At 36.3% G+C, this 25,497-nt stretch overlaps 4 protein-coding genes across 7 annotated transcripts in view; 1 reads left to right on the top strand and 3 right to left on the bottom strand.

Annotated features, from left to right (window-relative positions):
- LOC103470521 (glycine receptor subunit beta-like) overlaps nt 1-2,780 on the bottom strand; it is a 20,698-nt gene extending 17,918 nt beyond the window's left edge. Inside the window, exon 1 of the mRNA XM_008419038.2 lies at nt 2,602-2,780. The gene's annotated coding sequence lies outside the window, so the exon portion shown is untranslated. The remainder of the gene's footprint in view (nt 1-2,601) is intronic.
- A 5,616-nt stretch (nt 2,781-8,396) lies between these two features.
- On the bottom strand, nt 8,397-15,026 carry LOC103470526 (NADH dehydrogenase [ubiquinone] iron-sulfur protein 8, mitochondrial). 2 transcript variants are annotated; one of them, XM_008419050.2, is made up of 8 exons: nt 14,944-15,026; nt 13,166-13,221; nt 12,125-12,184; nt 11,843-11,932; nt 11,000-11,108; nt 10,538-10,601; nt 9,370-9,498; nt 8,397-8,904 (listed from the first exon to the last, which is right to left on the bottom strand). In XM_008419050.2, the coding sequence occupies exons 2-8, from the start codon at nt 13,206-13,208 to the stop codon at nt 8,773-8,775; spliced, it is 627 nt and encodes a 208-aa protein (XP_008417272.1). In that variant the 5' UTR covers nt 13,209-13,221; nt 14,944-15,026; the 3' UTR covers nt 8,397-8,772. The 2 variants fall into 2 exon arrangements, with proteins under 2 accessions (XP_008417272.1, XP_008417281.1); XM_008419059.2 differs by lacking the exon at nt 14,944-15,026 and adding an exon at nt 14,738-14,864.
- Nucleotides 15,020-19,518, top strand: LOC103470540 (C5a anaphylatoxin chemotactic receptor 1). Of its 3 annotated transcripts, XM_008419072.2 has the most exons (9): nt 15,020-15,086; nt 16,068-16,111; nt 16,315-16,454; nt 17,039-17,102; nt 17,239-17,364; nt 17,968-18,106; nt 18,178-18,348; nt 19,047-19,131; nt 19,273-19,518. In XM_008419072.2, coding segments are annotated over exons 2-9 (948 nt in total). In that variant the 5' UTR covers nt 15,020-15,086; nt 16,068-16,110; the 3' UTR covers nt 19,495-19,518. The 3 variants fall into 3 exon arrangements, with proteins under 3 accessions (XP_008417294.1, XP_017164879.1, XP_017164914.1); XM_017309390.1 differs by lacking the exon at nt 15,020-15,086 and having other exon boundaries at nt 16,061-16,111; XM_017309425.1 differs by lacking the exon at nt 15,020-15,086 and having other exon boundaries at nt 16,061-16,111; nt 18,178-18,339.
- Nucleotides 19,519-19,625: 107 nt separating this feature from the next.
- LOC103470547 (SLAM family member 9-like) lies at nt 19,626-25,218 on the bottom strand. The gene is made up of 4 exons (XM_008419080.2): nt 25,105-25,218; nt 23,378-23,710; nt 21,950-22,237; nt 19,626-21,083 (listed from the first exon to the last, which is right to left on the bottom strand). Exons 1-4 carry the CDS (start codon nt 25,193-25,195, stop codon nt 20,980-20,982), a joined length of 816 nt encoding a protein of 271 aa, XP_008417302.1. The 5' UTR covers nt 25,196-25,218; the 3' UTR covers nt 19,626-20,979.
- Between the last annotated feature and the right edge of the window lie 279 nt (nt 25,219-25,497).

The following is a 25,497-nucleotide window of genomic DNA, read 5'->3' on the forward strand; positions in this document are numbered from 1 at the left end:
ACCGACCAACCAACCAACCGACCGACCGACCGTCCGACCATCTGACCGACCGACCATCCGTCCGACTGACCGACCGACCGACCCACCGACCATCCGACCGTCCGACCTACCACTCCTGATAAACATTTTAAGACAAATTGACAAGAATTTAATTTCTACAAAATCCAGATGCAGCAAAGTGGTAAATGTTTTGTTCTCAAGAATGTTTACTTGTTCAATAAAATAGCTTTCTATCCTACATTATTGCTATAGAGTATAACTAAATGTTAATTTTCCTCCATACTTTATAGATTCTATATTTTAAAAGTTGCATATCATTTAACATATTAATAGGTTTAAATCTGCACACTGTCTCGCGCTCTCTCTCTCTCTTTCTCTCTCTCTCTCTCTGCATGCTGTCTTTTGGGTCAGGGTGATAATTCATAACTATCCAGGTGGTTTTGCTGAGAGCTCACGTGTTTCCTGTCAATGTGAACAAAGCGGCTCAGCCACCTAAATGCCCTGCACTGCTATTCTTAGGTTGCTGAGTTGGCGAGGCCTGAAAGGGAAACTCTGAGATTTTTCTGTCTGATTCGTTCCCCACTAAAAGTTAAAATCAGTTCAGTAAGCTCCAAAGTATATAAAGGCAGTGTTGCTGTGGAATATGTCGTTTTTAAATGAACACATTATACTGGAGCTGTAATGGGATTCTCCTTTGCATTTACTGAAGATTTTCCACATTCAAATGGGGGATTTAGCAGATTTACTGACAGGGATTAGCAATAATCCCTAATAGGAGTAAGAGCAATTTAATAATTCAAATTTCACTGTGAGATTTCACTTTACCTGAAATAAAACACTGAAGATATACCTGATTTCTCATTTCATCATTTTAAATAAATCTTGGCAGATATTATAAGATTTTCTTCTTCTTTCTGCTGCCTTTCATTTTATTTATTTGTATATTTTCCTTTATTGTATATAATGTTTTGTTTTTAATTAAATGAATAAATATAAAACTTAAACTAAACTTGAATATAAGCCAATAATAACATTAGAAAATATTTCCTATATTTCTTCTCAAATGACTTTAAAATGAAGCTTTATAAAATCAAAATGATTTTTGTGACATAAAAGCTATTTATGTCTAGTTTATTATCAGTTAAAGAGTATTTTCTTCTTCTTTTTCACTCTGCACAAACTGAGCATTTACTGAGGATTACTACCAATGTAACATCTCACAAAGTTATTTTAAATTAAACATTTAAGAAAATATAATTTCCTATTCGTTACTTGGTTATCATGTTATTTAAAATGACTTTATTAATCCAAAACCTTACTTTTGTCCTGTTTGTGCAGGAGAAAATAAAACGTTAGTGATTTTATTCCTTTGTTGATTTCTTAGGGAGTCTTCAGTTTTGAGATAAGCTACTAAAATCTGTAAATAGAATGTATTCATCTATGTTTATCATTATTACATCATAGTTTATCATCTCCTTATGTCCTCTGTGCTTATTTTCATTAGTAACAGCCCATGAACTGATTAATAACCAAAAATATTTGGACACCCAGGGTTTAAAGAACATGTTTGAGTAACGAGGCACCACAGCAAATGTTGGAACTGTCGCTAAATTGAAGGTTAAAAAAATAGAAATCTATAGGTACTGATTGTAGATAAACAGTAAATCATTTATTATGTCAGTAAAACATATTTCTCGATCACACATTGCTCTGTTTACGAGGTTTAAATTTGTCTCTAAATCAGGAACAAAGACGAGAAGAACAAGTGAAACGCAGCAGAGATTCAAACCAGAGACCTTGTTGCTGTATGGCGGCGGCGCTAACCACCGCACTGCCGTGTTGCCCATTAAATCAGTCAACTTACATTAAATCAATGTTAGTGGACAACAGCTCTTCAGAAACACTGCATGCTATAATACAACAGCATGAAGGACTGACTGAAACAACTGAACCGCAAGGAAATGTGAGCATCATTTCCAGAACAGACAGATCATTATGCAGATTTCCACAACAGACACTTTCTGTTCAGTTCAAGGCAACTGAAGAGACGCCAAGGAGACGTTCAGTTTCTACTCATTCCCATTGTGCAGCAGTAAAACGTTGGATTGATCCAAACCCCTTCTTTTGTCCTTTTTATCCCCCACCAGATCTATAAATCCTAGAATGTTCATTCACAAACTCATTATAGAGGATGCCCGTGAGGACGTGTGAGAAGTGATGGGACAGGGAAGCGGAGGAAGAGGCAGAAGGCTGTACAGTGTGTGCAGGAGGGGAGGAGGTGTGTGTGGGGGGTGGGTACTGCGGCGTTAGACTACACGGGCAAGATGCAATGACACAGCTTGCTGACGCTGTTAAAGTCACACACACACACACTCCCTCTGTGTCTGTCTGCAGGAAAACTGTAAAAAGTCATGAACAGAGCAGAGCAGGTATGGACAGAAATCAGGCTTTTTAAGCTCACGCACGCTCCCGGCAGAACAGAGAACACTAAAATCCTTTATGACCACACTTCTTTGCTCTTCTCTCCCTACATGCATGCCCACTCTAGCTTCAGAAAACAGTCAGACTGACAGATTCATTTCGCAATAGTTTGCTGCTTACCTTTGATTAGGTGAGTGTGTGTCCTGCATTTAAAGCGAGCCAGTTGTTCTCACAGTGATGCCGCTGTGGAAAGAGCTAGAGTGCCCGTCCTCTCTGTGCTGCGCTGTCCACTGTGTGTTTCCTCTGTCTGCACTGCTCCTTTACTCCGTTCCAAGTTCCCTCGTGCCAGCTTACAGGGAAGTAGCTCACTATGGACTCCCACACGCAGCTCAGAAAGTAGAAAATTAGTTTACTGAAATGCTATGCACACTCTTTATTTATCCAGGTTGTAAAAAACTGAGATTGAGATTGAGGCACGAAGGCAACGTCACATAGGACAAACAAACATCCAGTCAAAACTAATACTAGAGGGGACCTGTTATGCAAAATTAACTTTTTGCACATTTTTATGCTTCTGTTTTGGTTTCTACTGCTGCTAAAATATGCAAAACCATTTATTCTGGCAATAAGTTAATGTTTTTGGTGTCTAGAAAATGAGTAGTTTCAAAAACCTTCCTATTGTTGAGTCACACTGCTCCGTTACTTAGCAACCCCAGCCAAGCTCCACCACATTTGGTCATCTGGTTTTACCGCTGTACAATGGCTGCTGGAAAAAACAAGTGTTTTGTTGTTGATTTACTATCTAGAAGCTACTTGGCGCATTAGTGTTGGCTGTGCAGGAGGCTCTTCTTCTACTGTTCAAAGCTGTATGGTTGCAGCCATTTTCAAATGTGAGTGTAAATGTTGAATTGGGGGGGCGCAGCTTATTTGAACTTAAAGCATAGTAGGTCGCCTTTATATAACAAACCAATACACATCCAAAGCTATTACTAAGACTTTGCTCCATTTCCCCAAGGACGGAAATATTTTCTATTGAACTTGAAGGACAGTTGGAGGAGGATGAACTTTGATTAAAAGTGATTTATTCTGCTTCCTGGAACAGGTTGGGATAGATATATGGGCTATAGAAAACCTGTTCATTACATTTTTTGCACAAAATAATTTTTAGATATTAGCTGTGTTTTTATTAATTTGACATTTCAAAAATAAAGTTGCTTCATGGAAACAAGCCAAATTGAAAAAAAAAAAAACCCTCTCGTTTTGTGACAAAAGGTTTTGCTGCTTGGAGGAGGTCGTCTTTTTGGCCAAACTGAAATTGGTTGATTTCGCATCACGCAAGTCACATGATCAACTACTGGATGTTGCCGCTTGCAGAAACATGAAGAAGAAGACAACAGGAAGTACTTAGTGGTATGATTTTTCCTCACATTTTGCCTGAACATTTCTAAGAACGGTTGTAAACGGCATCATGGAGAAGCAATGTTGTGATGACATACTGAAGTGGGGGTGTTGAAAAAGAGACAGTGGCCAATTTCAAAGCATCAGGTACGACTACGATATGAAGTCAAATTTCCTTAAAGTTATTTTTGATGTACGTAGTATTTTCATAACAACTGAAAATGAAATAATTTTATGATTGTGGTTTAAAATGGAGTATGCGCCCAGAAAATACACAAACCCCCATTTACAGGGGAAATAGTCTATCTGCAGTTGTTGTATGATTTTCTGTAACTGACTGAACTCTGCATAATTTAGTTACCTGAATAAATACCAATTACTTACAAGCCTCTTCCCATGATTCCTAGCTCTTTCCCTGGCGCAGCCCCAATTCAATCCTATAACAGGCAATGCATTCTGGGTATCCGGGAAAGCAATAATGCAAATTGAAACACTCACTATGTTAATATGAACTTTATTTGATTTTTTTTTTTTTTATTAGATTTGGTGGCAGATATAAACAGTTATGTTGCCTCAAGACCAAACAAGCAAACAGGTCATATTCATACAGTGTTGTGCTGGTCTATCACTGGATTCCAATAGTTTGTGTTTGTAGAACTGGAGCAAAAAGCGGTTTGAATACTTTTGCAAGGCACCAAATGTGAGCGGCTGATTCTTCCGGACCTGGCTCGGTTTTAACTGGGTCTCTGTTATGGCCGACCTCATGGCTGCCATTTGCCGGAGAGATCAAAGGTATTTTTAGCAGAGCTGAACATCTGCAGCGTCTCAATGATTTTTCAATGTCGCTGCTACAAATCAGTGTGAGATGGATCAGTGACGCAACGTCTCACTCATCCCGGCGCACGTCTTGATTCCACAGATGTAAAGGTGGCAGGAGACGCTTTGCTTCGTTTAAAACAAACTCTTCCTTCAAAGCGGTTCCAGTGCTGAAAGGTTGAGCAGTAACTAGTTACATTTACTCAATTACATTTAATTGCACAACTTTTTTTAAAAAATTTACTTTTAGGAGTATTTTTACTATGTGGTATTTTTTACTTTTACTTGAGTATTTTTATTATGAGGTATTTCTACTCCTCTTAGTTGAGTAAAAGTTCTGGATTTTCTACCCACTGAATAAAAAACAAAAACTCACCAGACACACACCTGCAGTTAAAAGATATACACATTTTTCATAGAAAAAAACTGATTTGGAAAATTCTTATTTTGCCAGATGTTTTTATTACTTATGTGAATTATTGTAATTTTTGTTAAAATACCAAAATTTCCACTTAACCTTATATTTTTATGTATTCTTTAATTATTAAACGATTGATCATTCGATCAATTACTTAGTACTTGAGTGGACTTTTTAAAAAATATTTTTTTTACTTGAGCAAAAATATGTTGAAGTAGTGCTACTCTTAGTTGAGTACAATGTTTGGCTATTTGCCCACCTTGGTGGTAACTAACTCTATTGCTTGCTTGGTTCTGTTTTTTTTTATATTTAATTTCCATCGCCAAGCATTTAATCGAGCAGAACAAAACCTGGTTTTATATTTTTTAGCATCAACTAGTTGCCCCTTTCATGACTTGCATCAGACCAGCTCAGGGTTGAAGGGACAACGTCTGAGGCTGAAGGGGAGAAATCATAAACCATCACTAGCAAGTTGTAAGTGCTGTGTATGAATATCTTAATAATAATAAAAAACTGAGATTCAGAATTATGTGGAAGTCTCTAGAATAATAAGAGGGCAATTGCTATTATTAATTTACTTAATTTCTTTCATTGAGAAATAAATAAATAAAACAATCTATACAACTTCAAATGTGAATTAGATACAGAATTAAAAAACTTCAGGGTAGATCTTCGTTTCAGATATTATGAAAGAACAAGAATGAGAAACTAAACATTTTGCCTGTGGCAGAATGAATTGACTAATTAAAGCAGTAAATAAAAGAATAAAACTATTAACTTGTTCAAAATCCAGACAAGGTTCCCTCACAAAATGTTATTGTCATGTTTAGTGAAGTCTGGGTGTAAACAGGAAGACAGTTCAAACATTTACTGTTTATGTTTCTATGTGTGAATTTGGCATGCAAAATTATTAGACCTTTGTATTTCCTGGAAATACTTAAAACTGCAGCTTTGCTTCAGACGGTTGCATCTGATTGGTCAACTTCCTTAGCAACTAAACTGCTGACCAATCACGTTCCTCCCACAGTTTTAGCCCCTCCCATTGCTAGCAGATGAATAAAACAAATGTCAGGATATGCTGCCACCCCTGACAATGAAATAACAATAATAAACATTCAAATTATTCCATATGCTGTAATTAATACACATTTGTATTTTCCCATTTAAATATTTAATTCTGCATTTGATAAATTACATTGAAATAGTTTTTGTATTGTATTTCCATTTTTAATTAATCAAATATATATCCAGTGAATGATTTACTAATGTATTCAGTTGTGAAACTAAAAACTAAATCCCCAAAATAAATAAGTTAAAGAATGAATGGATGAGGCCTAGATTGACTTGCTTTATTTAAACTTCTTTTTAAACCCTAAATGACGTTTTAAGTGTAAAGTAATTAATATAAATGCATGGAGAAATACAGGGACCTTTATGCTGACAACCAAAATAAATAAACGGTATGAAACATATCACCATCTCTACTATATAACTATTTACCTAATTTCCAAATAGTCCACTTGTGTGTAATTGAATCTCATTACAAACTGTTTCATTGGTTTTTGGAGAACAAGCAGCATAATGAAGACGGGCAGAGAGAAACTTATGTTGAAGTTTAAACTAAGATTACATTATAACACAATATTCCAGCTTCGAATGTATCATCTAAACATGGAAAGAGGAGATAATTTATTTGAAAAGCCACCAAGAGGCCCATGGTAGCTCTGGAGGAGTTGCAGAGACAAACAACTCAGGTGGGAGAATCCGCAAATAATTATTGGTTGTGAACTTTGGAAAAAACGTTGCTGGAAGAAGAAATCTCCTTTGTGGTTTGTCAAAAACATAAGGTGAGAAGCTATTTGTGGTGAAAAACGAACACTATGCCTAACCATTACCACTGGGAAATATGCTATTGGAGCCACAATGGAGCATCTGGGTAAGAATGGCCTATTCAAAGCCTAGATTTCAACAGATTACTGTTCAATCACTCTTCATCCAACCTGATTTAACCCGAGTCATTTTCTGGAACTTAGTCACTAGATGCAAGACTTTTGCACCAAAATATGGTTTTACAAATAAATGTCTCACTTTGAGTTTGGATTATTAGATTTAGAAATGTTCTAATTTACACATATGCACTACTACAAGTTAATTTATCACATGGAAACCCCATAATAATGCAAAAAAAGTTTGTGGTTTTAATATGACAAAATGGAAAAATCATTGCTAATCCCGTTAAAAAACTGGGAGAAACAACTTAAATTACAATTAATGTTTCATTTAAAGTTACATTTTATTTTAAGACCACAAATGTCTGCAGTGAAATCCAATAAAATGATTTATTCACACAGAATCGAACGCTAACTTTGGAATCTGACCTCAGTATCCAACAGAGTCCATGTTTGGTTGACTGAACAATTAACAGCAGCTTACCTCAGTGTTTTTCAACCTTTTTTGAGCCAAGCTACATTGTTTTAATTGAAAAAATCACGAGGCACACCACCAACCAAAAATGTAAACAAATGTAAGCTTACATACATCAGCCGCACCGGGCTACAGGCCGCTGGTATCTCTGCTGCTCTCGGTTTCCCATAAGGACCCAGCAGAGGGCAGCAGAGGGCTGCGTCCTAATAACTGCTGGATATATTAAGCACGCAGTTCTCCGTCTCCAAGTCCGGTTTTGTTCACGCCGAGTTTCCGTGCAGCGGCTCCATTTCCCTCCTGTAGTGCCAGATCGATACCCCTCAACTTAGAAGCTACATCATGAGTTTGAAAACATTTCTCAGTCGTGCCTGCTGCTAGCATGTGCTTGTTCTAAATGAAAATTAGCGCTTTCTTCTTTGATTTACAATTTTGACTTCCAATGATTCACTTCCTGCTAAAGAGCCCCCTGGTGGTTGAAGAATAATCCACCGAAAAGCCGCATGTTCAAAGTGTAGGAAAAAAAGTAGCAGCTTATAGTCTGGAAAATACGGTAGGAGAAGAAATTGGATAATTTCCACGGCTCACCTGACGATCACTCACGGCACACTAGTGTCCCGCGGCACAGTGGTTGAAAAACACTGGCTTACCTTAATCCTCCAATTCCTGTTTAAATGCCGTTTCATTTGAATTTTTTCTGTGTGCGACGCTCTTTATGTTTCACACAACAAGCTGCTACGAGCTGGAAGCTGCCGGCCAAAATCTATAAAGCAGCAAGTTGGAAAATTGTTCTGTTGACATTTACTAATAATGATGACGTCTGAAAGTGAAGAAAAAAAAACCACGGCTGTGCATCCGTCTCTTACTGAGCCGTCATGACAAAATAAAGAGCCATCAAAATAACCCTGCTGATGAAATAGTGTAAATTTAAAAGACTTTTTAATAAGAATTATAGGCACCAGACACGTCTTAAAATCCTGTTAATGAAAGACTTTCCACACACACAGGAGAAAGCTGTGGACACTGAGTGAGCAAAGTGGTTTGATACCATAATAAATACGCACAATGAGCAATAAGAGCCTTGAGGTGGAAACATAAAGGATATTTATGATAACAAAATGAGACTAAACTTAAAAGGTCAATGTTTTAATTAGGTTTTTGTTGTCGACAAATGTTCCTTCAGCCAACCTGAAGCTCACCCATCAAAGCTGAGCTAATATTCTTACAGTATGTACAGATTCAACATGCGTCACGTTTATAGTCTTCCCCGGTGATGTAGGCGCTGCGTGTGTGGACATCTATCGATAGAGGTAATCGGCTTGTATGTTGGCAGCGATCTCAGCCTCCCATTTATCTCCATTGTTGAGCAGTTTCTCTTTGTTGTAGAGCAGCTCTTCGTGGGATTCAGTGGAAAACTCAAAGTTAGGACCCTGCAGAAGGAGAATATTTGGCTTAAAAAAGGATTTTTATTCCACTTGGCTGGACAATAACACTTTTTGTTGCCAAAGTTTGGACCATTTTCAAACAAAGTACCAGTGAACTGCTAATTTATTTTGATTTGAGTCGAATTAAAAGTGAAAAACAAATGTAAAATGTTACTTAAAACAAGATTATATCTGAAAATAATATATTTTTTTGAAGATAAAAACATTTTTATTTTCAGTTGTTAAACCAGAGATATCATGTTTTTACCATAGTAAAAAATTTAGTCGATGAAGGTCAAACAGCAAAAGAAAAACGTGTTTTAAATTACTAATGACTAACATCTTCCTTAAAATACAAAGCAAACTTTAGCTTATCAGGCCTTACTGCAGCATTTTTCTTGGTCTGTTATTTGTTAGGGCTGCAACTAATGATTATTTTAGTGATCGATTATTCTGCAGACATGCACACACCTCCACGATGGCGTCCACAGGACACGCCTCCTGACAGAAGCCGCAGTAGATGCACTTGGTCATGTCGATGTCGTAACGAGTCGTCCTCCTGCTGCCGTCGGCGCGGGTCTCTGCTTCAATGGTGATGGCCTGGAAACAGGACGGGAACCAACAACACCGACTCAGATACCGTAAATATTGAAATCCAAATATTGTGGGAACTTGCAGAAAGATGTTAGTCAAAGACTTAATCAAAGAGGTCTATCTGAACTATCTAGATTGTTTTATATTACTGACATGTTTTGTTTTTGATCAGAATCATCCATCATTTTTACAAATCTGCTGAAGCTTTCCATGTTAGCATAAAAAATTACTTTCAATATGCAATATTTACCAGAACAAAGGAAGAGAACTACTTTTTGATATTCTCTCTTATTAACTAGACTGTATTTAAAGGCAATTTACTCCAACCAGAGACAGACGATAAAAGCAACTATATTTTACTGGATTTAAACACTTTTGTAAAAGGAAAATTCAAGCATTTTTCAGGGAAGCACAACACAGGAGATAAAAACAATAAAAATTATTATTACTGTTAAACACATTTTTGTGTTAGTATTCTACATTATTCAGCAGACACAAGGTAAACCAAAAAAACTCAGAACAAAAACACAAATTTAACAAAAAAACCCCCAATTTCAAAAACATTTTTCAATGTATAAGATGATCAATACGTCCTTAAGCCATTAGGAATAATAAATATTCAAAACACTGAAACAAGCCAAACAAATTGTGTTTATTTAAATAACTTTCCTGCTCAGATTATATGCTAAACACAACCTAGAAAAAAACCAACTAATGTTCTTAATAAGTTTTATGGCTTTTTGCAAATACAAATAATTTTCGTAACTTTAACCTAAAAAAAGAAAAGTTTAGTCTGATTTAACTTTGTACAGTGAGAAAAAAATGCACGTCTCTTATTAAGCATTATGAAAATATCTGGTTCCAACTGCAATGTTTTCCAATTTTAGGCTTTTAATCAAACACTTACTTGCACTTTATTGCAAAACTGTTCAATAAAGGTTTGGAAATCAAACACTTTCCAAACCTTGAAAACACCTGGTTGAAATTCAAGCATTTTCCAGGATTTTAGTCGCCCTATATTGTTTGTCTGCTCCTGTGTGCTCACCTGGGCGGGACAAATGGCTTCACAAAGTTTGCAGGCGATGCAGCGCTCCTCTCCTGAGGGATACCTGTCCAAATTTATTGCAGAAAAAAAGAGTAAAAGTGCTGCCACTATTTTAAATAAGGTTAAATACATCAATCAGAACAAATCCTACAAGCACTACAAAAAGTAGAGGGTATTTCTTATGGAGATGTGAACTGGGAGCCAATCATCTTGCAGCTGCATGGGACACAAGTTCTGCGTTTATCTGATGTCAGTGACAGAAACCTTTTAAATTCGTACTGATAAATCCTAAACTACGCAGAAGCTAAAATGATTAAAGCGCTAAAAAGGCTAAGCATCGCAGCTGCATGTCTGTTATTCTTGTATTTTCTCTAATATTAGAAGAAAAGTTAAATATATAAAAGCTCTTTGTGAGATTGAAGAATTTCCTACAGAAATCATCGACATGCAGTTCGTCCCAACCTGCGCAGAGCGTGTTCTCCTCTGAAGCGCGGCGACAGCGGTCCCTTTTCAAACGGGTAGTTAATGGTGGCAGGTTCTCTGAACAGGTAGCTCATCGTCATGCCCAGACCTGAAACCAAATCATTCACACCTGAGTACGAAACTTGTTTTCAAAATGAAAAACTGACATTCCTTTCACAGAGGAAAAAAACAACTCGTATATATTAATCTATTTTTAATAAAACGGCAAATATTGGCCTAACTTATTGGCCAGATGACATACAAATCAATGAAGAGTTAGAACTGCATTATTTATTTTAGAAAATAAAATCAGTCATTTAAATTAATCTGTGTAAAATGCATCAGTCGCTGTGTTTCTATTGATGCAGCTAATGTCAGATTATGCAATCTGACATTTTGCAGATAAATCCCCTTAATGGAAACACACCAATAAAAAAAAACAACAGTTTTTGGGCTGGCATGAGTTAATTTTTTTTTTAGTCATATTGGAATTTGTTTATTTTGCAAAACTGCAGTGGAAACACTTTTTTTTGCATCACGAGTCACATGATCAACAATCTGATGTTGCCACTGGCGTAAACCACGACGAAGAAGATGGCAGGAAGTAGTTACAGGATGATGGCGCAGCTTGTTTTTTAATGACTTAATGTGTCAAGAAACTTATTCACATGTGATTTTAATTGTGTTTCTTATTTAATGGAAATGCAGAAATTGTTTTGTTTTTTTTACATTAGCGGAATATTGACAAAGTTTTGTGCACATTTGTAATGGAAATGCAGCTACTGATGACTGTTTGCCTCTCATTTTTCTACAACTCCCTTAATCCACATCATGACCTCTGACCTCTGAAGAGCTCTGTCCACAGCAGCGTCTGTGCAGATCGGTCTGTGATGGACTTCATGTCTGTCGGCAGCTCCTGGGCGTTCACATACTCTGCAGACAATAAGATGCTCATTTATCTGTGACACATCAGGATTTAGAAGAGTAGATCAAATAAACACGACATTAATTTGAGTCCTAAACAATGTGTGTGTGTGTGTGTGTGTGTGTGTGTGTGTGTGTGTGTCTGATAAAATGATATGAAAATGTGTTTAATGGTGCAGTCGGTACTGAACTGGTACTTACTGAATCCATTCCTATGGACTGAAACACTGAAGGACCTCACTTGGGCAGCTGCCAAAGTGCCTATGAATAAATAAATGAAATAAATAAATGTAATAATCACATCTCATAATAAAATTATAGGATGTGAAGTTTTCCTAAAAGGTACTTGATAGCTGATTGAACATCAGTGTCCACTAAATAACATGGAGACAAACATTAAAACAGTTCTTACTGTGCTTTAAATACATAAATACTTCTTTAATGCACACAATTTAACAGCTGCCACTTTATTTATGTAGTTATTTGTAAATATGACACACATGCACAACATGACATCGTACAATCACAATCTAGCAGCTTTTTACAATAAAATTCATCAGTATTCATTAGCTCTTTTAGGTTAAATGCATCCATTTTTAACAGAAACAGTTTTAAATGAAGCCTTTAATTCAGCATTTTACAAAGTTAGAATGCTAAGAGGTACTTAAATGAAAATAAAAATGACACAAAATGAACAATTTACTTAGAGACAAATCTACACACTCCTTTATTATTCAAAAATACACACAACAGACATAGCAGACAAAATAAGATCATTCAACAAGAGCAGACATGGTACCACAAATCTTCATTATCTGAAAATGTTAAACCAGGGAAGTGGAGAAAAAACAGGAAAACTGTGAAATTAAATTGGGATTTCTCTTTTTTTATATTTGCCTTACATAGTTGTTTCTGTATTTGATCATTCCTTTTGAACTGAAACCAATAAATCTTGCTGTAAAAACAGCATGAATTATATAAAAATGTTTTATTTACTTTGCGTTTTTATAGTCGCTTGTTGTTTCCCACTGTTTCAGAGTAACTCAGTGAAGCACTTTGGCCAAAATAATGTATTTAAGTTAAATAAAGCTTTTTTTAATCTAATTGCTGCTCAGCTTAAGATAGAAAGCACCAGTTAACATTTTGTTAAAGGAGAATCTTTATAAAGAGCCTGAAGGAAGCACAATCAAACCAACATCCAATGGAAAATAAGATTCAAATCAGGTTAGGGAAAACTCTTACCCGTCCTTGAGACGGAGTAAAGATAACGAAAGGTTGCAGCCATCAGGACTTTAAAGCTGAAAGCAGAAGCAAAAGAATTAATACAATAAAGCATCATTAGAGTACGTTGGAGTAAAATTAATATAATGTTGTGTCACACAGAATAACTGCACTATGACTCTATTACAGCTGAAGTTTTTACTTTTTTTTTTCATATGCCCAAAAGAACAGCCAGACAGTAACAAGTCGCTCACTGCTAAACAATCATAAACTGACTGATTAAAACCAGATGCAGTCTGAGATTCACAACAAGTGCATTGAGAGCTGGAGAAACAGGCAGAGTTGGAGCACGGAATCTACTGAGGCAGCATTGTTTCAGACTGCTGGGTGAGATTATTTGGGATCTGGTGCTTCCTGTGGTGGATGTGCTCATCATTTAAAGCTACCATCAAGCAAGTCTTTACACTGGATAAAACTGCAGCTGTAGCCAAACTGCATGGCAGACTAGTTGATAATGCTACCTGCAAGAAGCACTTTAAAAAAACGAGAAAAAAGAAACAAAAGACAGCACAGAAAGTCTTGATGAGCGTTGGTCTGGAAAAAATAATCTTTAAGATTTTAAATAAGACAAGGGGCTAACTAAAGCATCAGCAGACATTCATTCTTATGGAGGAAACGCGTTATAAAACATGCATTCAGCAGCAGCATACCTACAATCACTTTTATCATCAATGTTTTAATGTGTGGAATATCGCATAATAGCATATCAGAAAAAAATGATCTGCTTTTACTGCCTTTTTGGAGAAAGCGTATTGTTACCAAGATGCTAACGTGGGATAATGTTGAAACAAATATTAATACAATATGTTTTCAGCTAAATGTCACTTCCTGAGCTGTAAGAACAAATGCAAAGAGGCTTTAAAAAACGTTTATTTTAATATATATATAATCTAAATGTATCCGATATTTGTTCAATTCAGTATTTGTGTGCTGAATATCTTCAAAACGATTCTAAATATGACTGTTCCTTTAAGAGAAACATAAACTGGGTTAAGATGTGACTAAATACCAAGTTTCAAATCTTTTTGCATAAAAATGGAAATATCAATACAGTTCAACCTAATTATTAAATGTTTCAGTAATTTCTAAACTTTCTGGGTTCTAACATGTGCGGTGGTTGTTCTAAATTAGATTAAAAAAATAAGAAGAAATATTATATTTCACAGCAATGAACCATCCTGATATACACATGTTACAGATTGCAGCATTATTTATCGAGCGATATCGCCAAATTTTGGTGTTAAGTACTATAATTTGCACAAGCAGACAGACACATTTTTACTATCTAATACGAAGTAATAATACAAAGCTCGGGTAAATAATATTATACATACACTTATTTTAAAATTCTCTGTCTATTTTCCACAATGCAGCATGAATGCTGTCAGTAACAAACAGATACTTTTACATTATTCTACAATTTTAGCTTTGCTACTGTGGAGACTAATGCTCTCATTGAGCCTCACGGTGACTCAATTCTGCACAGCACCGGACTAAATATTCACAAAGCTGAGTTTTATCCATGTCAATTACCCAATTTTCTGTGAATGAACAGAGAAATGTCCGCGTCGGTGCAACTACGGCTGTCAAGGACGTCTGAATAAAGGTCGCTTCAAATAAATGAGGAATAAACGTATCCTCTCAGCGCCAACCAAAAGCTAAAACCAAGGTTTAACACCGCTAAGAATGACTGCAGAGAATATTTAACATCTTATCACCTTTAAGCATTTCTAACTTACCGAAAAGTGACTACAAGCTACAAGGGGAGAGTCGGCGAACACCGGAAGTTACACAACACGACCAGTTCCTCTGCAGCTGTGACTCACTTTGATATGAATACCGCCATCTACTGGTCGGCTGTATGAAAAACACAAATCAATAAGTAAGTATGAAAAGCTGTTACTATATTTTCACAATAACTGTATGTGCATATTATTTTTGGCTTCCATGGAAATAACACGAATGCAAACATAAGTCTGGCAGTTAAGCAAATTGTTAGTTATATTTGGTAATTTTCATATCCACAAATGTAAATTTTCATCATCTTCACCTTTTTTTTTTTAAGTTTTGGTTAAGGAAATCAAACCTGTATTTGTGCATTATTTCCAAAAGTACAAGCAATAAATCTGCAAACACATATGGACATTATAGGTCATTGAAATGTTTTTCTTTTATTTATGATTATGTCTGATTTCTGATTATTTTTTGTTTTTTTTTCCCAATGTACTCACAGAAGGCTGTGCACACATTCTTTGTTCTGTTCCTTGTTTTTTCTTTGTATTTGTAAACAAACATAAGTAAGTAATTTTATCGATTTATCATTATTATTGTTATTATTATTTGTTTCTTATTTTTTTAAGTACATTAGGGGCTGCACTGTGTTTTATATAACAACAGGGCAGCAGCACTCTCCTGTTGATGACTTAAGGCAGAGCAGCCTTTAAGGTACTTTAAAAAACTACTGCTACTTCTACTAATAATAAGGATAGTAACTGTAATAACTGTTCCTTATGAAAGTCAGAATTTCAGTTTTATTTGCTGTCAGTTGTGTTTATTGGTGGAAACAATACAACATGGTACAATGTCATGCAGCTGATTTCACGAGAACCAAATAGAAATACAAATAAATAGTCTGAATGTTGTCTCTATTGACGGAGCACAGATGTTTGAAAGCAGAAATTAAATTGTTTTATTGCTTTCTGCTACACAGCCAAACTATCTTACACAATACCAGTAATGCATGTTCACAGAAATGAACAGGCATGTGAAGAGTACACAAGCCTTGTTGCGTAAGTGCAACGGAGCGTGTGAAGTTTAATTGAATAGGTTTCTGATGACTCCTTCATCTGGGCTCTGTGAACAGAATCCCCTGTTATCGGTGCTGAAGCTCCAGGGCTCGCCGGACCAGTAAGCATCATTTTAAACCTGTACAGCTGCTGTTTGTAGAGTTATTAATCCACAGAACAATTAATCTTTTAAATGATCGTTTTCCAAATTGTACTCTGTTCCTTTCCATTGTTGTCTTACATCTTTTTCTCATGAAATCTCTGAGTGTCACTGAGATGGTGGGAAGCTGAACTCATCTGCGTTCTGTATTTCCTCTGTTCCAGTGAGCGACGGCTTGAATGGGACTCTGCTCCCTGAAAAGCGTTGGTCTGAGGAGGAGAAGTGGCTGCTGGTGGCTGTGTTGGGTGGAGAAATGATCGTGGGAGTTGTTGGAAACAGCGTCGTTCTGATCATCAAGGTCATGGTAAGGTCGTCACAATATTGACTTCTTTTCAGTCTATGCATGGTTTACGGAGTCCTGATTTAACTCCAGACCTCAGTTATACTTAGTGAGGTAGTAACTAGTCACATTTACTCAATTACAGTAATTGAGTAACTTTTTTGAAAGAAAAAAAAACAAAGACTTTTAGGAATATTTTTACTATGTTGTACTTTTTACTTTTACTTGAGTAATTTTATGATGAAGTATTTTTACTCTTACTTGAGTAAAATTTCTGAATTTTCTACCCACTGAATGAAAACAAACATGTTTTAACCAAAAATTCACCAGACTCAGACACACCTGAAATTTTTGTTAAAATTTTATACGATTTTATTGAAAGAAACTGATTTGGAAACATTTTTATTTTGCCTGATTTTGTTATTTTTTTGTTACTTATATGAACAATTTTTGTTATTTCCACTAAGTTAAGTTGGATCACAGGTTTCTTTTTCCACTGTATGTTCTTCTATTCTATTTTACCGCTCGTAAAGGACCGTGTTTCACATTTTATTAAAAAATATGACGTGGTGTGTGTCTATTTGCTCCCTTTATGTTGTCGTTTTCAGTGCAGAGGTCAGTTCTGCTGCCATTACTGGCTTCCATTCATCAGTCTCACCATGTCAGATCTAGGTACCACTTTCAAGATTTCCAGTGAAACCATGTTTATGTCGCTTCACTTTACCGCTATATTTATGTGCACTTCCATGCTGTTTGACTGTACTAGTAGAAAGGTTCTTTTTAACATTAAATTGCAATTTATAATCAGGATGTTCACTTCTGATCACGTCTGGATCCATGATGGCCGCCCTGTCGGAGGGACAGAGGTCTCCATGGTGTGAAGTCGTCAGCTTGATGAAGTTTGCCTTCATCACCTCATCCATAGGCAGCATAGGTACTCTGAGGAACTTAGCTTTTAAAACATTAATTTATGAAATGATTTAGAGACAATTAGAAAAAAAATCTCATTTTGGAACTATAGTGGAGTCTTAGCTAAATCTAGAAACAAACTTGATTATTCCTCATGTTTCATAAATTTGTTTTCATTCACTGTCTTTATTAGGTACGCTTATTTAAATTCATGTCAACACAAATAACAAATACAACTTTCAGAAATGACTAGTTGATGTCGAGGAGGAGAAAAGATAAACTGACCTCCAGAAACTGTAAAGAAAAGTTTAAAAAATGCTGCTTTAAATGCCGTTGGTGATATTTTTGGTCTGTTTACAGTCACTTGCATGCTTTTCACTGAAAAAGCACGTTATTTTTTTAAAGGTGCTCACATGAGGCCACAGGTTTTTGATTTCCCTCTGAGTCCAATGGAAGTAGCGAGCCAGTATTTGTTTTTTTATGCAGTTTTTTCCATTTTAATACAAGGTCAAAGTGTTAAATCTGCTGTGGGTATTTACTCAGGGCTTTCCTTCTCTTTACTACACTTTGTGCAGGAAATTTTAATATATAATAATTTGATCTAATTGAATTTTAATGATTTTTACAGCCATTCTCAGTGCGCAGCGTCTGATTGGCACGTCGTCCACAGGAAGTGCTGTGTTTGGTTTTATGGCAGCAGCCTGTTTGACCTCCTGGGTAACGGGGTTGGTGTTTGGGAGCATCCCTGTCATCTATGACTGGGTCAGGTTTGTACAGTAGTTGGCTCAGAAATGTAAGCTCATTTATAAATATCAGAAATATTTTTCTGCACTTTCAGGTACGATCCAGCAGAGATGCTGTGTGCCGTTTTCTGGGAGAGCAGCTACTCGGACATGATGACCTACATCCTCTGTGCTTTCTTCATCTGCATCTTCCTTCCTTTCCTCCTCATGTTTGTCTGCTCTGTGAGGATGGTTGTCAGCTGTCGCTCCAGCAACAGGTACACCAGGTGAACAACGTCACACAACATCAGCAGGAAGGTTTACAGTTACTGGGTTTATCTTACCTTACAGGAGCAGGAGAGAAGTGCATTCACACAGCAACAGCTCCATGTTGAGTGACGCCAAAGGAAGCAATTAAAAAATGGCCTGAACAAAGTTTTAAATAAAAATAGTGACAGATAAAAACCAGCAGCAGATCGACTACAAACAGAAAAACAAGCTGACGTATAGCGCCCTCTGTTGACAGTTTTCTATACTTCTCTGTACAATAAACTGTCAACCGTTCAGAGAATCTTTAATATCTTACAAATATCTTTAATGTTCTTCATTTTCAAACTTATTATTAGAATAGTAGATGATGTACAGATAGAAAATGGTACTGGGTTAGGGTTAGTGAAGAAGAATAGAACTGTGAAGTAGAAGACAAATGATAAATGATTTTCAACTTATTTAAAAAGAATGGAAAGTGTGGTGTACAATTGTATACATGTTTACTTTGATTTTTCAAAATAAAGCGCTGTGCAACCAGCTGTCCTCAAAAATCTGATGAATGCTGATTAAGCCATTTGTGTGCATGTTAATGTCAGGTTTTATCTGTTAACTGACTGAAGAATCCTGAAATCACTCAGTTTTTACTGTAAGCAGTTTAATGAAAGGCTGTGTGATGATTAAACCTTCTTTTTATTGTGTTTCTTGTTTGTCTCAGCGATGAAGACGCAGATTTGTCCGAGGTGACCCCTCTGCTAGCGGCTTCTTACATCATCTGCTACACTCCCTTTTTTATGACTGAGGTAAACACAAGCTGCTGCCTCTACTAACACAGAGCGTGGAAAAAAGAGAGAAACCAAACGGCTGTCTTCCGTGTAGAAAAATATCTTAGAAACTGTAGTTTTACTCCTGACATGTTTGTCTTTATGTTTTGCTCCGTTCAGCTGATCCTGTTGGGTAGGACGGACCTGGCTCCGGCCCCTGATTGGTTGAGGACGCTGTCGTCAGTGATGTCATACCTGGACTGCTGTCTGAACCCTCTCATCTACTTTTTTCATCAGAGTTTTCGTGAGGCTGGTCTGGCCCTCTTGTGGACCAGAAAACCCAGGAAACCCGTGTTAGAACCGGTCCTCACTTCTATCACTAGAACCAACTTCAGGCTGTGACACAGATCCTTTATAAATCAGGGAAAGAGACGTCGAAAAATACCATATTTTATTAAAATGTACATGTACATCAAACAAAAAATGTCTTGGTTGCTAGAAATGTTCTTTTTCCTTTCCTTTTATTAAAGGATTATTCAAAATTCATATTTTGCACAATTTCCATTTGAGTTTCTACTACTTCTAAAAACAACCGATGCGATTAAAAAAGACACCCAGCTGGTTTTTGGAAATAAGTTATGACATGAAAATCCTTGAGAGGATTTGAAAATGTCTGATCTCACACTATGTCCATCAAATCTGGATGAGCCTGAAGGATTTTGCAAAGAGGAAAGGGAAGAACTTTCTGCTTATTTAATCTCATCATGGTTGTTCACTTAAAATAAGCAGAGTCTGAATCTCCACTGTTCTGTTCTGAGTTAAAGTAGCCTTTGTGGTAAAGGTTAGCCTGTAGATGTTTCTACACAGGAAGTGAGAGTGCTCTCTGTTCCTCTGAACGGTTTCTGAAACCCCCAAACTTTGGGCACACATCGCATTTTTCACCTTTATGATAGTCTGACACAGACTCACAACATGGGGCAAGAAAAACAAAAGTAAGAGACGCATGTCTTATTTAATCTTATCAGACGAAACGTCTGTGCAGTTCTTTGTGTTTATCAAGGCCAGGCTGTGGAAAATAAAGGCAACCACAGTGTTTTGAACTGCTACCGCTTGACCACACAGGATGCTGCGCTCTCTGAAGACAAGGACGGGAGATGGAGGCTTTTTTCAAAATGACGTATCGCTAAAGAGATACGCCGGAAATCAGCTCTAATTTTACTGTCAGATAAAGGATGAGAATAGATAAAGATAAAGAATGCATACATTACAGCTCAACTTTTATTGGCCTCTTTGTTTATGTGTTGGTCATAATGGGAGATACTCTGCAAAACAAGAATTGGTGGAAAACCCTAGATAACCTTAAGCACCTTAAATTACAAAACCAGTTGTTTATGACGAGCAGGTATTTGGTAAACAGATGAATCAAATGTAGTTATCTTAGCTTAGCTCAGCTAGCATTTGGCTTCAATCTTAGCAGTTAAGGTAATGGAAACTATTTAGCACATTTTAGGGACAATTTTTTATGCAGTGTTTTGGTGAAAGATGTAAATTAAACAAACAAACTCAAGTTACCAAACTATCAGTGATAAAACTACTGATTGGAATGTAAAAACGAACTTATTTACAGGTTATATTTTTGACATATCTCAGAGAATGTTAAAACTTTACTCGTAGATCCATTACATCCTTACATTTAGTCGAGCATCAGTACTGGGTCCGGTTCATCACAGACTTTGCTGTGGTAATTTGTGCTCTCAGGGTTTGTTTCTTAGATTCTTTTAACACAAAAACTGTAGTTCACCAAGTTTTGAATGCATGAACTGTCTCTGGTCCAGTGTGAGAACCAGCGAGTGTTGGGTTTCCACGCCGTTAGTTCACGGCTCATCCTCAGAACCTGATGTGGTCAACCAGAAGAAGAATCAGAACCAAGGCAATTCCTGCAGAAACGATCAGCCTGACGGTGGCTTCATTCTGACACCAGCTGCTGTTTTCTGAAGAACAAAACAAAATGGGGCAAGTAAAAAAAAAGCTCCACTGGCAGATTATTTCAATTATAACTAGTAGTTTTCCATCAATATTAAGGAATTATTGACTGAAAACGTACCTGTTAGTAGTTTTGTCTTATTTCGAGTTTGCCGAGATTAAAATTGTTTCATGAGATTTTGTGTTTTTGCAGTGTGGAAGCTTTTTGGAGGCGTTGATTCACTGTTAAGTGTCAATCCTTTTCCAGATGAAAAACTGATTTCTGTTTTACTGATAAATTTGGTTAGTAGCTAGCAGAGGTGAGTAGATTGTCCTCAAGTAAGAGCTGCACTACTTCAACAGACTTTTAATAAACTAAAAGTAAAAAGTAGTCGTCCAAGAAATTTCTCAAGAGTAATTTTACCGTATTAGGAAAAAAGTCTACTCAAGTACTGAGTAACTGATCAAATGATCAATCATTTAATATTAAAATATTACATTACCAGATGGATCAAAACATAAAGTTAAATGGAAATTTTGGTATTTTAAGGATAAAAATGACAATTTTCCAAATAAGTTTCCTTCGATAAAAAAAACTTAAAACTTTAACAGAAACTGCAGATGTGTGTCTCACTGCTTAATTTATGGTTAAAACATATTTGTTTTTCATTCAGTTGGTAGAAAATCCAGAAATTTTACTCAAGAGTAGAAATACTTGATAATAAAATTACTCAAGTAAAAGTAAAAAATACTTCTAAAAGTAGTTTTTCAAAACAAGTTACTCAATTAACCAACTCTTGTAGCCTGTATCTCTGTAAGTATTCAGTTCAATTAAATCATTGAAAGGTTGGTGTTAAGAGAGGAGACTATAAACATCCATTAGTTTTAATTATACCTGCATTTCCCAGCTGAATGTCCTTCGTATGCAGTTTGGTGGTTTGTCTCTCTACAGGGTTTTCGGCCACGCAGCTGTAGTCGTCTCCATCAGGGGCGTCCACCTCCAGAGAGAGCGTCAGCTCAGTGGGCAGACTGGGACTGCTGGTTTGCTTCAGTCTCTCCGTCCCTCGGTACCAGGAGAGCTTCAGCTCCCTGCTGTTCTGGACTGAACACTCCACGGTGACTGCAGCAGAGCTGCTGTTAATGACAGATGACGTGACAGTAATGGACGGCGCAGGGAGGAAACCTGAGGAAAGAAACATGAGGAACAATGAGAGGACTTTATTTTATTCTACTTAAGTACATTTCCACCGACTGACTAACCTAGATTCAATGTTTACGCTAAACAATGAGAGGAGTCATTTTGTCACATTTAGAGTGAGCAATTTTGGATATAAATATGTAAATTTTGATATCTAGAATCAGACAGAAAAAAAACAACGTCAAAGAAAACATAACTGGTTTTAGACTGAATAAACATAATACATGTAAATACATTATTTTTATTTATAAATTGAGAAAATATCCACAAATATGAATAGATATTTAAATGTTTGGTTGCAGAGGTTTTGTTCTGCCGTTGTGAGGTTGCTGTAAAGTGACCAAAGGTCCCTACACCGACGCTTCAAAGTCAGAGGAAGTTTGTTACATTTGCTGGTTTGTAATAAATGAAATGAGAGCGATGCATCACTGAACCGCACACACACAGAGACACACAGAGCAGCTGCATCTGTGCCTCATTAAAACAAAAATCTAAATCTGTGAAGGACCCATATAACTTGTGGTTGATTTTGTTTGTGGCTCAGAAAAAAAAAACTGTTTTAAATACTAACATAATATTTTAAATGAAGGAAATTCTCTTTCTGTCGCAAAGAAGCTTGTAAACAGCCATAGATTATGAAAATATACAACAGCAATAGTTGATAGAATGGGTTTCAGATTGAAATGTAATTAAAAAACATAAAATCAGTCAATGAAAAAAGCTTAAACCTGCCTTAAGAATAATAATAATAAAAAAATATAAGTTCCTGGTAAAGGAAACAGTACTATGCTCTCCTTCTTCTGAGAAAAATGTCTATCCTAAAACTTTTTACCCTGTGATAAATGAAACAGAAACACTAAAAACAATCCCAGAAATTTACCCTGGTAACTTAAAAAGAGCCTTGAAGAGGGAAACTCCTGAATTATGGTTTCCCACAAAACCAATGTCTGGACAGAAGGAAATGTCTAGTTCTTTATTTCTTTAAGAATTAATTTTGAGACAAAAGTTCTAAGGAAATGTTTTACATCCTTTTTTTAAACACATAACTCTTAATGAAGGCGTAGCTGCTCATTTAGTAAATGTGTGATAATTATTACATGGTGATATAAAGATGCTCCTACTCACTGTAGACAGTCAGATGGAAATCTCTGCTTAGGATTTTGCTGCTGATGGACTGGAACTGGTAAACGCCTGAGTCGCTGGTTTCCAGCTGTGAGATGGTCAGAGCTCCGGTGAGGCTGTCAAGAAGAAGTCTGGCTCTAAACTTCTCCTCATAGTCATGTTTCACTTCTTTACCCTGCTTTACTGATGCTATTCGGATGTTTGGGCTTTCGACTCCAAAGGTCCACACAACCCGGGCGTTGTGTTGACTTTCTACCGGCTGCAGCGTGACGTTCGTTCTCTCTCTCGCTTTCACAATTTTCTTTTCCTCTTTTGCACAAACGTAGCACAGCAGAACTGAAAGACAGAGGGCATTTGTAAACTCCCTTACATTAGCAAATATCAAAACCAAAAAAGTCTTTTTCAGACATGAAACATGCACCTGAATCAACTCTGAACAGTTACAATGAGATGAGACTGGAGTTTCATACGAAAGCTTTTTATGAAATACTGCATCACAGTGGTAACATATACTGAGTTTGTGATGCAAGACGTTTTTACAGACTCTTTTCTCAATGATCCAGAGATGGGCTATCGGAATCTCAACTACAATTTGAGATTCCTATTGATGTCCAAATTCAATTCAAATTAAAAAAATACATTATTAAAAAAAAAACCCAAATTAAATCTGTTGTTCTAAATCAGCACACTCCAAAAACAAGTATTTTTGTCTAATTTTTAATGCTAGCAACCAATTACACTTAAAAGAAGACAAAACTAATTTACAATTAACTTTTCAGCAAGATATACCAGCTTGCTTAAAGTCAGTAATTCTTGAATATTGATGAAAAAACATACAGTTTTTATTGGGAGATTATTTCACTTATACTGTGGGAAAAATGACTTGTAATAAAATAATCTGCTGCTTTTTTAAAATCAATATTCAAGATTTATTGACTTAAAACAAGGCCTTATAACTTGCTAAAAGTTACTTGTAAGTTTTGTCTTATTTTAAATGTAATAAATTATTTGCTCTAGAAACTAAACAAAAATACTTTGTAATATTTGGTGTTTTTGCAGTGCAGAGGCTAAAATTTGTAACAGAGAAAAAGAAACTTTTCCAACTATAAGAGTAAAATATATTGGTGGAGGAGAGATGGTGTCAAAGCTTCAACACGGAAAACCGAGAGTCAAAAACATGGAAGTTTCCACCACAAAAAAGAAAACAACTGATTAGAACCAAGATTTGACATTTATGAGTAAAATCAAAGCAAAACACTAAAGGGAGAATTTCGTTTTTTATTTAAAAAGTCACTTTAAGCATCTTTAAGAGTCTATAAAACAGCATAAATCGAGTGATTGTTACTGCGACATGACTACAGGAGTCTGGTAAACAGCGCTGTTCATTATGACTTCGCTCAGTTTTCACCGGCGCTGTTCAACTTCTCCAGCTCAAAGGTTCAATAAAACAAAAATATTCGTTTTTACAAAACATGTTGGCTCAGTCTTGTGACGTGAAGATCAGAAACTTCTGACAGAATTTGGAGGTTTTTCTTTGAGACTCACCTTATGATGTTTCAACAAGATCAAATTTATTTACAAAACGCAGATCAATCATACGAGTTTTAGAATATCTTTATATAAATTGTGAAAGTCTTCTATAAATATATATATTTAGATATGAGTCCTGTGTCCAGGCACCACATTCTCTGAGTGTCGCTACCTGTGGGGTAAATGATAACAGACCTTACCTGCTGTGAGGTAAACTGAGCAGCATGTCACTCCTGAGCGCGCTGCCATTTCTGCTCCACCTGATGTTGTTCTACGTTGTAGTGAAACCATCAGCGTTGGTGCTGCTCATCAGAGCGAAAGCTGCAGAAACCAGGAAGGAGAAGCAGAGAGGAAACACTGTTCACACATCGCTCCCTCGTTTGAGTGTTTTTTTAGCTGAACAGGCATTGGTTGGCTGACAGGCAGCGTCTTAGTGCGTGTTTATGTTTTCAGCATAAGGTGGTAAATAACGATCTGACCCTGAAAATACGCAAATCCTGTGTCAAAATGCCAAAATGTTGTTCTTTTTTTGGTAAATTCAATCTGCTGGATTTTTACTGCTCCATGTTTTCATCTGCTGATTTTCACATTTT

The sequence above is a fragment of the Poecilia reticulata genome, linkage group LG1, assembly GCF_000633615.1.
Source record: "Poecilia reticulata strain Guanapo linkage group LG1, Guppy_female_1.0+MT, whole genome shotgun sequence".
NCBI classification, from domain to species: Eukaryota; Metazoa; Chordata; class Actinopteri; order Cyprinodontiformes; family Poeciliidae; genus Poecilia; species Poecilia reticulata.

Coding starts and splice junctions, on each gene's coding strand:
- LOC103470547 (XM_008419080.2), bottom strand. CDS start 25,195: ATGGTTTCACTACAACGTAGAACAACATCAGGTGGAGCAGAAATGGCA. Junction 23,711..25,104: donor CTCAGTTTACCTCACAGCAG/GTAAGGTCTGTT, acceptor TCTGTCTTTCAG/TTCTGCTGTGCTACGTTTGT. Junction 21,084..21,949: donor CATTCAGCTGGGAAATGCAG/GTATAATTAAAA, acceptor TTTGTTCTTCAG/AAAACAGCAGCTGGTGTCAG.
- LOC103470526 (XM_008419050.2), bottom strand. CDS start 13,208: ATGGCTGCAACCTTTCGTTATCTTTACTCCGTCTCAAGGACGG. Junction 11,933..12,124: donor AGTCCATAGGAATGGATTCA/GTAAGTACCAGT, acceptor TATTGTCTGCAG/AGTATGTGAACGCCCAGGAG. Junction 10,602..10,999: donor GGAGAACACGCTCTGCGCAG/GTTGGGACGAAC, acceptor AAATTTGGACAG/GTATCCCTCAGGAGAGGAGC.
- LOC103470540 (XM_008419072.2), top strand. Junction 18,349..19,046: donor TCCAGCAACAGGTACACCAG/GTGAACAACGTC, acceptor TGTTTGTCTCAG/CGATGAAGACGCAGATTTGT. Junction 19,132..19,272: donor CTCCCTTTTTTATGACTGAG/GTAAACACAAGC, acceptor TGCTCCGTTCAG/CTGATCCTGTTGGGTAGGAC.